The sequence below is a fragment of the Xyrauchen texanus genome, chromosome 3 (genome assembly GCF_025860055.1).
Source record: "Xyrauchen texanus isolate HMW12.3.18 chromosome 3, RBS_HiC_50CHRs, whole genome shotgun sequence".
Classification (NCBI taxonomy): Eukaryota; Metazoa; Chordata; class Actinopteri; order Cypriniformes; family Catostomidae; genus Xyrauchen; species Xyrauchen texanus.
Window position 1 is genome coordinate 13,761,214 of NC_068278.1, and position 13,465 is coordinate 13,774,678.

Consider the following 13,465-nt stretch of genomic DNA (forward strand, 5'->3'; position numbering starts at 1 on the left):
ATGAGCTGCGGTGAGAGGCGGAACTGCATGTTTCGCGTGTAAACGTGTGCTGCTGAAGTCTCTGTGCATTGTCTGTCTCTCCACAAACACACACTGGTGCGCCTTCATGCCGATGAGAGCTTCTCCGGCACCACTCCCGTGTTCACATACATTTGGCGCCGAGCTGGAGCAAAATGGAAGTTAAATGGCTGATAAACGGAGTTGTTTAGTGCGTCTCACGGGGACAAGAATGTCCCAGAAAAGGGACTTGAACTCTTACCCAGATGGGTACAGGGCACTTAATACCAGTGAACTACAGGAGCTCCTACAAGATCAAGACAAAATGAATCAGGTCGCGCGACTCAGTGTAAAGGTATTTCTTCGTTTCACAAACACAATTTAGACATTTGCGGTCAGCTTCTTTAAACGCTTGTCATTCTGTACTCTGATCATCATTTTAGTAAACTATGGGAAGATTTTTCTCTGTACTACAGGAATGCTCGTATGGTTTGTGAAGCGTGCTGTGCATTACACGCCATCATCATACGTGCATCACTATACACACAGCGACGCTTCCCATTGCACTGTATGGCACATCAAATCATGTTTTACACAAACCTTCTTTCTTTGAGAATTGCTAATATAAAGATTGCTTCTTTAATATATTGCTTAAAGTTTTGCGTAAAAAGTAAACAACGAAGAGATAAACTAGTATGGTGCAGTTTTTCAAATGTCAGTAATCAATTTTCCATATGCAACAATGCATACGTACAGAATTGCTGACAGATTATTATGATTTTCTTCTATAACTGTGCTTTGAACGTGAGCGACCCTGTGGACAGTAATTGTATGAAGTCAGCACGAATGAATGAAACGCGTTTCCCTGTGTGATATTTCATGGCTGAACACGTTTATTCATGATCGTGAATTGAAACTCAGTGAGGTTATATGAGAAGGTTCTCCATTCATGTTCAGCAGAGAAAATCGTTTCTCATCTGGGACTGATCCGGTGTCAGTTTAGACTGGAATAAATGACATTCGAGACTTAAATTGCTGTAGCCTGACACCGGATACTTGCATGGCTGCAGGACGACTAACTGTGTTATTTGAAATATAAAGACAAATATATTTAAACTAGGTCACAGCTGTAGCCTTAATATAATGTGATAAAACCACACCATTTTCCAGAAAATTAAAGAAGGATGTGCATGGCCGGCCCGTGGGTTTGTAGGGCCCTATAGGAGAAATCATGACAATGGGCCCCTGGTGTGAAATTGTCAAAATATCATAGAACCACTACAAATGTGATGAGCAGATTTGATAAATATAAAGCACAAAAAAGAAGCACTATACTGTATAGCTCAGTAGAAGACAAATAACGTGTCCAAGATGTTAGGTTAAAATGTATAAGGGAAAATGTGTATTTTAGATGCTGTCACAAGTCACCATTTATCGTCTTATTTTGATCACCTTTCAACTTTTTTCTAGAGGTACAAATAAACCAATGTCTCAATTAATATGTGGTCATGGAAACGGCAAGTATGATAATTACTGGGCAACAGTATTATGTATAAATAAAGTTACATATTGTAAATATTACTATTAACACATCACCTCAAAATATATTTTTGCAAACAAATGTTAAGAATAAACACATACCTATTAGAGAGCAGAGATCTTTGCAGATGGTTTGGTTATTTTCCAGATTAATTGCTCATATGTTCACTCTATGAGAGTTTTTTGCATCTTTATATCGGCTGTGCTTTAATTCTTCCCCAGCAGATTATTCTTGAGAAAAGGTGAAAAGCCATAATGATTTGACAAGTGCTGCTTCTGATATCCTTTACACAAAATAAGCCTCAAAGACTCAAATAGCCTCAAAAGCAATATTTTTCATAACATATTTCCTGTGTTTCTTTCACGCGTGCGCATTATTCAGCAAGGTGTGTGATCTGTGTCTAATAATACTGTTATAAGTAGCGGCACTCAAGTAGCAACACTTGACGTTATGAATAAATTATGCTAGATACACTGTTGTTATTTTATTTGTTGTAACTTTCAATTATTTGTCTTTTTGTGATTATTAAGAGCTGATTGTTAGTGCCAGACAGGCTGGTTTGAGTATTTCTGTAACTGCTGATGAGCGGAATGAAACACCTTGTTGATGAGAGAGGTCAACGGAGAATGGCCAGACTGGTTTGAGCTGGCAGAAAGGCTACAGTAACTCAGATAACCACTCTGTACAATTGTAGTGAGATATAGTGTAGTGTATTTGTGCACATCCCTAGTATACATGCTGGATGAAGCAGGGCAAAAATCGTGTTATTTAGGTCTGTTAGTCCGACGTTGTTTACACAACATTTTTTAAGGTCAAATGATTGTTTCTGCCTTTGTATGGTCATGCCATGAGTTGAAAATTGGATATGGCTTTGCACAGACAAGGTCAGTTAAGTGATTCTATCACACCAGTCTCATGCTAACACAATATTTAGTTGCAACAATTATACTTTTGAACCAGGGAGATAACTTATTTTAAATGTGGCTTCTAAGTGCTTTACTGTACATGCATTTCTACTTTGTGTTTGCAGACAGCAGGATGAGTCGAAATTATTTTCTGTTTTAATCAACAGCATGCCACAGATGCTGTATGTAAAGCTTAAGTTGTCTTCAACCTGGAATATTCATTTAACAGAGCAGCCATGCTGCATTAGTTAAGTTGACAATGTGTACGTGTGCCTGCAATAGCTGCAGCAGGTGGTGAAAATGCTTATCATACCGACACAAATAGCTGCCAATACAGATACATCATGCATCAGAAGATACATATTGCATGACAAAGCTGTTTACTCTACATAATCCACATCATATGGTTTAGTGACAAAGTTTTCTCTTTATTAATTGCCGTGCATGAGTTATATGGTCCATAGAGGCCAAACTCCTAACAGCTTGTGATCTGTGAAGCCCATCACTATTCCCATAACAAACAGGTAAATTCATTAACACTCTCAGGTCTCCAAGGGCAACCACAATGAAAGGGTTGCAGTGGTCTAGTGAGCTAGATACTGTTGTTGCTTTTGTATGCATGAGCGTCTTCCCCTTGCAAGACATTATGCTGTTTTTTTCTATCTGGAACATGCACTGTAATACCAGTGTTCTTTTCTATGAATACCAATGAGACACGCTTTATGGTTAACTTTACGTGCTTAATAGAGATTACAAAGGGGAAGACAAGACTTGCAGTATTCCTTAAATTCATCCATGTTAGGAACTGATCTGTCCAAACCAAATCTGCCCCCCCCCCAATCAGACAAGACATAATCAATGTGATTTCTCAAATGTAATTTCCTAACTTGTCGAACTACATACATGTAGTCATATGAGCAGTGAGCACTATATTCAAATGTCTCAATTTATTAGTACTACCATTAAAACACATTTGATTTTTAATCAATGTAGAATGTGTAACTTAAAAATAAACAGATTTGTGTGTGTGTGTGTGTTTGTTGGGTGACAGTTGTAGGTTACAGTTTGACAAGAGTTTAGAGTGTGACAAAAGCACTTTGTTGTGTTTTATTGCGAGTGTACACGAATATAAGTAAACACTTTGCAGTTTGAATTATGTCCTGTATGAACAAAATGACGGAGTATGTTTTTATGTTTGATCGCGCCCATGGCTCTCTCTCTCTCTCACGTCACACACACACACACACACACACACACACACACACACACACACACAGTTCGATCGCGACCACGGCTCTCTCTCTCTCTCACACACGCACACACACAGTTCGATCGCGCCCGCGCCTCTCTCTCTCGCTCTCTCTCTCCACTGATCTATATAATGACATTCTATAATAGATCAGTGTCTCTCTCACACACACACACAGTTCGATCGCACGCACACACACACACACACACACACACACACACACACACACACATGTTGGTCTACCTATCATTATGAGGACTTTCCATAGACATAATGACTTTTATACTGTACAAACTATAGATTCTATCCTCTAAACCTAACACAACCCCTAAACCTAACCCTCACAGAAAACCTTCTGCATTTTTACATTTTCAATAAAACATTGTTTAGTATGATTTTTAAGTGATCTGAATTATGGGGACACTAGAAATGTCCTCATAAATCACATTTATAGCATAATACCCTTGTAATTACTAATTTGTAACTTACAAAATTGTCCTCGTAAATCACAAAAACACACACACACACACACACACACACACTCCAGCATTGCAATCTTGATCAGACTGTTCATTATGCGAAATAGAGCGATATGTATCGCTATTTAGTTTTATTTATTTTTATACCGTGTATTCTCCGTGTACATTCGTGCACCGAGACGTGACGCCCGTACCGTTTCGGTTCAATATGAATAACTTACATGTACCGTCCCACCCCTAATATTTACCTTCATTAATGTCCTCTTCCTCACCCGAGTCTTCCTCGCTCCTGTCTCCCCCAAGGACAAGGAGAATATCCTCATTCGCCTGGCGGTCATCGCTGACGCCCTGACTAACATTAGCAGCTGCTGCATCTCCCCCGCTAGCAGAGCCGGCGGTGTCAGACTTAGCGCTGCTGGTGTCTGCAATTCCAGTGTTCTCCCAAAAAACTAGTGATCTAACAAAAAAATTGTCGATCCCTGGAACATTTTTTATTGTAGCTAAGCGTCTAGCGTCCTTCTCTTTCTTTAATCTTCTTTTGCTGAAACCACTCAATTGCCGTCTGTCCATTTTGGATTTTGATTCATTTTCTGTAGCCGTTAAAAAATGACACATTTGCGCGTACTTGTTGTGGACCAACTCAACTCTGACAGATTGGGGAGGGGGAGTGATAGTGGTCATGTAATCTTCATTTATTTATAATTTATTATTATTATTATTATTATTGTTAAATTAGTGTTCATAAACAAGTTATGTATGGTCTTTCAAGAATTTCAAGTTAATAATATAACAATTTACGAAAAATATTTTTAAAGCTTGTGTCATGTGGTGCCCCCCTAGTGGTTGTGAATGGTTGGTGCCCCTGGGCACTGGCCCAAGTGCCCTTATGGATAATCCGGCTCTGGTCCAAACAGAAGGTCTTTGGCCATTCATGGTTTATTGACCAAGCCGAACAATCTTGCACTATACAGATGGTCTTACTATGTTGTGCTTACGCTGCATGCTCAATGTGTGTTGCCTTCATTAATCATCTGGCTTCACATGTTTGCTATTTTCTATTGATGTCACGTAGAAAAGAACCACATGGATCTATCTTAAAGATGTTAATCCAAAAATGAACATTTACTCACCCTTACAAATCTTCCATAGAACACAAAAGGAGGCAGTATTTTATTCTCAGTCACCGTTCATTTTATTGCATCTTTTTCCGTTCAATGAAAGTTTAAGCTTGTTTATGTCAGATTTCTGATTGCTGGACTATATTGTCACTATAAAACCATAAAAAAAACTATGCACTGTAGTCCTAAATATGATTTTAGGACCTACACTGTGTTTTATTGAATACAAATATTGACAAATATGGAATTGTTGAGCCAAAAAGACAAATACTGTCATAATTTACTGACTCTCATGTTGTTTCAAACCTGTATTACTTTGATTCTTATGTGGAAGACAAAAGGAGATATTGTAGTGAATGTCACAGTCTGTCCATGCAGTGTCGGTACAATGGCAGTGGATATTGACTCACTTCAAAGCTTTAAAAAGGACCCAAAAAGATCACATCCATGTGGTTTGAGAACTTGCATCGTTTACTGCTAAAAACAACTCTAGTTCTCGCATGAATACATGATCCAATGTTACCTAGCTTCTCAAGACGTCAAGATGTTTTCACTGCAAAAACGTATATTTTGGGTTATTTCTCATCAAAACCTATATTATATCTTTAGAATACTTGCAATATGACACACAAGCTGCATTGGCTAGTTTTATGATACTTTGTGTCCTTTTTTAAGCTTTAAGTCACTATCAACTCCTGTTGTTGTGAGAAGACAGACTGGTTTATTCATTTAAGGAATATTCCGGGTTCAGTACAAGTTAAGCTCAATCGACAGCATTTGTGGCATCATGTTGATTTCCACAAAAATACATTTAGTCTTGTCCCTCCTTTTCTTTAAAAAAAGGCAATAATCTGGGTTCCAGTGAGGCACTTACAATGGAAGTCAATGGGACCAATCCGTAAACATTAAAATACTCTCTGTTTCTAAAGTATTGGAACAAGACAAACAGTATGTGTGTTGTTAACATGATTTTAGTGTGATACAATCACTTACTAACCTTTTCTGTGTAAAGTTATTTCCAATTTTACAACTTTGTCGCCATGATGTATTACACCGTAAAACCTGAAACGACCGTAAATCAACTATTTAAACAACTTAATAGCTAAAATTCATATTTGTTTTTTGACCATTATATCATCCAACCCACATGGTTTCCAGAGGATCTACATCTGCACTGTGTATAAACAGACATACAGGAAATGGATAGTCTGTGTCAATTCCTGTTTAGGGAAAATGCAAGCCCTTTCATATGTGCTCTGTATGTCTGGGGGTTTTACGTTTGCGTTTAACAGTGGGAGAGAGAGGAAATGGGCGAAGAACAGAGATACTGAAGAATTTATACATGGGTCATCTTTTTGTGAGGGGGCCAAAGACCCCGCTGTGCTCTCCACCTTCAGAATGTTCATTATCCGACCACAAGTGTGAAAGACATGCACACCAGCAGGCGCTGGACTTGGATGTTTATTGGCTCTGGGTGGCTTATGACGCATGCAGCAGACTCAGCAGTATGGAATACTAAAGGCTAGTGGGAGAGAAAGAGAGAGAGCCTCAGGACTGTTTCAAATGTTCCTCTTAAATGTGCCCAAGTAACCAAAAGATTGATCAGAGTGCGGTTTGGAGTATGTCTCTGCCTTTGTGGTATGTGATGCCACATCCTCTCCAAGACAAGTCACATCCTTTCCTGGATGTGCAAATGCTCAGCTGAATTGTTTTGAAGGTGACAGAGTGCATAAAGGTTTAAAGAGATGCTTCTCCATGGGTTATCTCTGGCTGATTTGGTTGATAATAGATAAAGAACTTCCAATGCTATAGCGTAAATGTTTGCTCTGTTCCAAAACCTAGTTAGCATTTTAAGTCCAAGCTGGTTTGTGCAGGTCTAGGTGGTGGATTAGCATAGCCAAGATTAGGGTTGCCAACATCCCGTATAATACGGAATCATCCCGTATTTAAGGGAACAAAATTGCGTTCTGTATGAAATCCATGTTTGTCCCAAATGTTAGTGTCTCTCACACCCAAACTGCCGAGAATGTTTCACAAATCAGGAAAACGGACCTGAAACAAGTGAGTTGTTTGAGATATCGGCTGTTAAATATTACACAGACACAAAACTTAACTGAAGCGGCTGGGGAATTTTGTCAAACATACTGCATTCGAGTGCATGATAAATGTTTCTAACCATTGTGATTTCAAAAACACCAGTAGTTCATGGCATAACATTATATTGCATATTTCAGTGCTCGTTCTGGAAGAGAGAAAAACTGCAGCACTTTGTTAAAGTACAATACAGTACAGGTTTAGTAAAGAAAACCCTTTTTTTGACTTTTGGGGATTTTTTTACATTTCCCTTGTGATAAAAACTATTTACTGCCAAAACAACGACACTGTAATCCAAGGAGAAATACACTATTTCATGTTAAGCATTTTCTCTCCCATAAAAATCTGTTATAATGCATAGTTTTTGACACATTAGTCATATAGTGGAGGTGGTGCTGGTGGCGTAGTGGGCTAAAGCACTGAACTGGTAAACAGAAGATTGTTGGTTCTATCCCCACGGCCACCACCATTGTGTCCTGGAGCCCCACTGGGGAAAAGTGTTCCATATTTAAAGCTGGGATGTCCCGTAATTGGCTGGTAGAAAGTTTGCAACCCTAGTCATGATGCTCACCAGGTGGTCTACCGGCAAAAATGCTGGTTTACCTGCATGGGCCTTCTGGTGAACCTGGTTAAGCTAGTTGTTAAGAAGCCTGGTGGGGACATCATCTTCTAAAACACAACAGATTCTGTTGGATTTTTCAATTGGGTCCCATAGGTAGCGAAAAAATCTGGGTTTGACCAACATCTAAAGCAACATTGCATGCAAATTATCCTCCACAAATAAGGCAGTCTAAGAATGCAAAGTGTCAAGCACAGTGAGAAAAATCATCCAAGAAGGCCGACAGGTAAATATTATGTTAATATAAATGCACTTTTTAGGACTGTCTATCGATTGAATATTTTAATCAAATGAATTACATGATATACTGATTTAATTAATAGAATTAGTCACAATTAAACATATATCAGTAATTACTGAGATAGCCCCAAATAAAGATTTGAGTAGGCTATGTAATAGTTTTCGATCAATATTGTTTTTTCAATGGCCAATGCTGATGCCGATATATACAGAGCAGAATCTCCTTTTTTAAAGGTTCCATAAAGAACCTTCTTTTAAAAGTACTATTTAGAACCTAAATTGTGCTATAAAGAACCTTTTTGATGAAAGGAGTGTTTTTTCTACCCCTCTATACTATATCCGCTCCTATAAAATATTATAGCCTAAATTATGGTGTTGCATTAAATATAACAAAACATACAAACAAATAAGTAAAAGTAAGGCATGTGTGTCCATTAAGCACTTTTATTTTCTATTTAAATGAAAAATTGTAGAAAAAAATAGCAATGGTTTTACAGCAATCATTAGCTGCATACATTATAGCATGATGTCACACAAATATGTCGATACTCAGGAAGATATACAAAGTGATAAACATTCACTTTATTTTGTAATATGGATAAATGAGTTTGTTTCCACATTACATGATATTAAAGCTTGTTTAACAAATGCCTGCAGAAACAGGTTTAATAACAAACATTATAATCTCTTTTGATAATCGTACACCTGAAGCACAAATGCTCACGCTGCAGCATTGTTTATCAGTTGGGTTGCTAGGAGACATCTCTAATGAGACTTAAACCTCTACTAAGCTAACGGGAGAGTTGCAGTTCCAAATATCGGGGAATGGAACACATTTATGGTCGGAGATATTAAGTATGAATATCCCACATCCAACTTAAATGGAACGGCAGCTGTGGCTCACGTGGTAGAGCGGGTTGGCTGCCAATGAGTGTATGTGTGTGTGTGTGTGTGAATGGGTGATTGGGACACAGTGTAAAGCGTTTCGGTAACCTCTAAGGTTAAAAAAAGCGCTATGTAAGTGCAGACCATTTACCATTTAACGCAGCATAATCGTGTACCCTGACGAAACAACATTTATTGCAAGCAACATTTAAATCGCAGATATTATTAGAAAGAATTTTCCAGGTATTATAGACCTCCTTGGTAGATTCATATGAGAAAATATGATTTTTGAATGTCTGTTCGGGAGACGCTCATTTCACAAAACAGTCATGCTGCAGTTACATTTAGGCTTGCTTGTGCTTTTCATGTTCTTGCTTTCGTGCGTGGACGTGTTTATAAATGTAAATTGGTATTATTAGTTTGCTGCGACATAATTTATGATGCCCAAAGCCACAGGGTGTTTTATTCATTGTGAAACTGTGTTTTCTTAATGGCATGAATCACACTGAAGGCCTAGACTTTTAATGCACGGCCCGCCACTGGTGTTAAAGTATATGTGGAAAATGTTTATTTATGCATAAACCCAAGTAAATAATTGAAACATTCCAAAAAGTCTATATGGATCACAAATTCAGTATTTATCACTATGACAGAAAATAAATTACTTTGTATTAATTAATTACAATGTATAAATTAAAGGAATAGTTCACCCAAAAATTACAATTAAAAAATGTTTCACTTACGCTGATGCCATTCCAGATGTGTGACTTTCTTTCTTCAGCAGAACACAAATGGAAGATTTTTAGAAGAAGATAGAGCTCTGTCAGATCCATATAATGGAAGTACACAGGTGCCAGAACTTTGCGGTCCAAAAGTAATATTAAGGCAGCATAAAAGTAATCCACACGACTCCAGTTGATCAATGAATGTCTTCTGAAACAAATCAATATGTTTGTATAAAAAATAAATCGATAATTAAAACGTCATTAACGTGAAGTAAGCAGGTCGGCGAGTTCACTTGAGAATTCGGAAGCGATGCTTATTTACAACAGAAGAACGAACATCGCATGAGAGTTCGGCTATTTCAAACAGCATCAGAGCCCTGGATGGAAGCGCCGATTTAAAGTTACAAAACATTTTAATTATCAACTTGTTTCTTACCTAAACCTATCGATTTTTTTAGGTTTATATAAGAATCATTTTTGAATCTGAGGTATTTCCTGTCAGATTTTGTTTAGTGTTAACCAAGACATAATTCAGTGCATCTGATCTAACTGTATTTGCTTGATGTGAAAATAAAAAAATTTCTGTAACAGATAGAGGACTCTAGAGGACTCTCTACATATTAACGTATTCTGTTTTCCTAATAATGGGAAGTTCCTGTTTTTCATGTTTTATATATATATATTAGGGCTGTCAATCGGTAATTTTTTTTAATCTAATTAATTACATGGTGTCCCGATTTAATTCATCGCAATTCATCGCATTTAATCGCATAAACAAATATTTGCTGACAAAGCCCATCATATAACAATAATTCAATATATAATGATGAAATAATTATACATAATTAACTTGAAATGTTTTAAATTATATATATATATATATATATATATATATATATATATATATATATATATATATATATATATAAAATGTAAAATATTCAGATAATTCATATGCATTACATTCTGTTGGAAGAAGAGTTCATCATTGATAAGACAATAATAAAAGCAGCTTTAGAATACAATGTATTGTTTATTACCATATTATTGATCATAAGTCAATCATTGGCATACAGTTCACAGCAATGAATTTGTCAATCAGTTCGAGATATATTATGAGGGCTTGTTTAAGGACCCGGCAATTTCAACAAGCGTCAGACATGCTTGTGTAGTGTCTCGGGTGCATTGCATCATAAACATAGATTTTTAGGACACTGTGTCAAATTAAATATAGTTTAATACTTAGAACACATCTTGAGATCCCTTAGTTCGAATTTCCACTCCATCAAATGTTTTGAACACAAGAACGTAACGCATGTTTGTGTTGTGTGTCTGCTGAAGGGTTGTTTTCTTCACTGTATAAACTGCGTGTTGCCACACAGCTGAAATTTGAATTACTGCCCTCTGGAGTAAACAGGTGGTACTACAAGCTTGCATTTCTCAGGAATCTTCCTTATTACGTACCGGGGGCATTGCGATTAATTGAGTACATTTTTTTAATGCATTAATAATACAATTAATCGCACTGAGTAGTCTGATATTTGTTACGGATTACATTAAAAAGTAACCCTCCCAACCCTGTTTAGAGTTAATAAGCAGCTAAAGTTGTTCCATCAGTCTCATGCCCTGCATGGAGAAAAAAACAGATGTCATTAGCTCTAGGATGTTTGATCCCTTCAAGATTATTAAATATATTTGCAAAAAATATCTGGATGCAGGTTTTAATTTGGACTATGTAGGGCTACATTTCTAAATCGAAAGGTTAAAAAGCTCTGAGTAAAATAGCTTATAATTATTGAATGAGTACGCAATGTTGCGACGAGAAAAATATTTTGCGCAATTAGTCACAAATGCAAACGTAACTGCAAATGCTTAAAATAGTAGCAGCTTGTGGAAATTTCCACCATACAGAATTTTATGACATGAATGAGCTGAGAAAATGTGATCTCCCCAACATGAACAGCTACAGCCATAGTGGTAACAAAAGTGGTATAAATCATGACTTCAAATTTGGCCAGCCTCTTAAAAAATATATTTTGCTCCCAAACAACACATTTACGATAACCTGTAAACTTTAAATTCGCCACAGTTTCACTTTCAAAAACTGTGAATGAAACAAAAGAAAAATAAGCAAATGGTCCCTCCCATTTAACTGAGCTAATGGGATTTTTGTCCCTGATAACTTTCCTGCTAAAACTACTAATGGTTGAAATGTTTCAGCGACATATTTAAAATATCAAGGTGACAGGTGACAGTCTGTGTAGCTGTCGGTTTAGCTGTCAGGACTTCAGTGCTGTGAGTGAACCAATGACATGGTGGCTTTGAAAGAACTTATTGACAGTTATATTCAAAAACCAAAAGGGAGGGAATAAAGAACCCCTAATGCCCACCGCAAAGAAACATTTCAGCACAAAAGGGTTCTTCAGGAAGTTATGGTTCTGAATAGAACTACTAAGGTCAGTAAAGAACCTTTGAAGAACCATATAATTGTAGGAAAATATATGACAAGCCATGTCCAATTCATTATCCAAACCATTTATCATCTTGTCTAGATCTGTTAGTGATCATACCCTCATTTAGTGGTCGACAACATCTGTATGTACCATCTGAGAAACTTTAAGTGATTTTTTGGATAGATAGCGGGCCCTGTGTTTGCTGTAAAACCATGGAAATGCAGGGGGAGGAGATCTGCTCTTCAGAGCGAGCTTTTCTGCTTTAACATGAAACAGTTTATGAGAGCTGAGAGCTTGTCATCCTCGGCACAGTTGAACCATAAAACACATTATATTTATGTATGATTTACCTAAATGTTCTTGGATCATTATTTATTTTAAGCTGCGGTAAATTTCTCCTGTGAAGTTCATCCTTGCGAGATCGGAATTATGAAGCTTTCACGTGATTGTAGTCAGAAAGAATGTACTTGTTTTGCAATTTCATGTTTCTTTATGTCTTTGTCACTTACTGACAATGGCAGTAAGCTTTTTGTTTTTTACCACCAATGCAACGAAATGAAGATCAAAGCCACTTCAAAGGTGTGCATTTGATGCTTTATCTATCTTTTTTATCATTCTCTTGGAACTAAATATAATTTTGGGAAATGTAGCTTTGTTGCACAAGCCTGTTACCTCATAAACAAGCTAATTAAGTCTCAGTTTCTGGCTTTATAGGTATTCTTCATCAATATTATTAAAATGCATACACTCAAAAAAAGGATGTTTGCTGCTTATTCAATTTACTTTATATTGCTTTATTAAAATGTACTAATGCAGCACAATTCTAGAAAATTTTGTCACAACTTGATTGTATTGCATTCTATCCATTTAAAGTTGTAAATAGGAAGCTTACTTAATCCAATTGAGTTGGGATGAAAACTTTTTATGTTGTTTATGTTGCATTGATGAAACTGGGCACAGGATTTCCACTTCCCAGCATGCTTTATTTAAATGTTTAAGTGTTATTTTATGTATTTTTGTGCAAGATGAATATAAAAAGGAATACTTGTTAATGTTGCCGTTTTGGGGGTTACCATTATGGTGAAGAGTGGAGCTTGAGTTAATGATGAGAGCAGATAGATGTCAAACATGAAATTCATTGTTTGCTTCGTTGAGCAATTG

The 13,465-nt window shown here is 36.8% G+C and overlaps 1 protein-coding gene across 1 annotated transcript in view; it reads left to right on the plus strand.

The window, feature by feature from the left end:
• The first annotated feature begins 87 nt into the window (after positions 1-87).
• vps37d (VPS37D subunit of ESCRT-I) overlaps positions 88-13,465 on the plus strand; it is a 49,223-nt gene continuing 35,845 nt past the window's right edge. Inside the window, exon 1 of the mRNA XM_052107546.1 lies at positions 88-352. Within this exon, the coding sequence (XP_051963506.1) occupies positions 185-352 (168 nt within the window). The 5' untranslated portion in view covers positions 88-184. The remainder of the gene's footprint in view (positions 353-13,465) is intronic.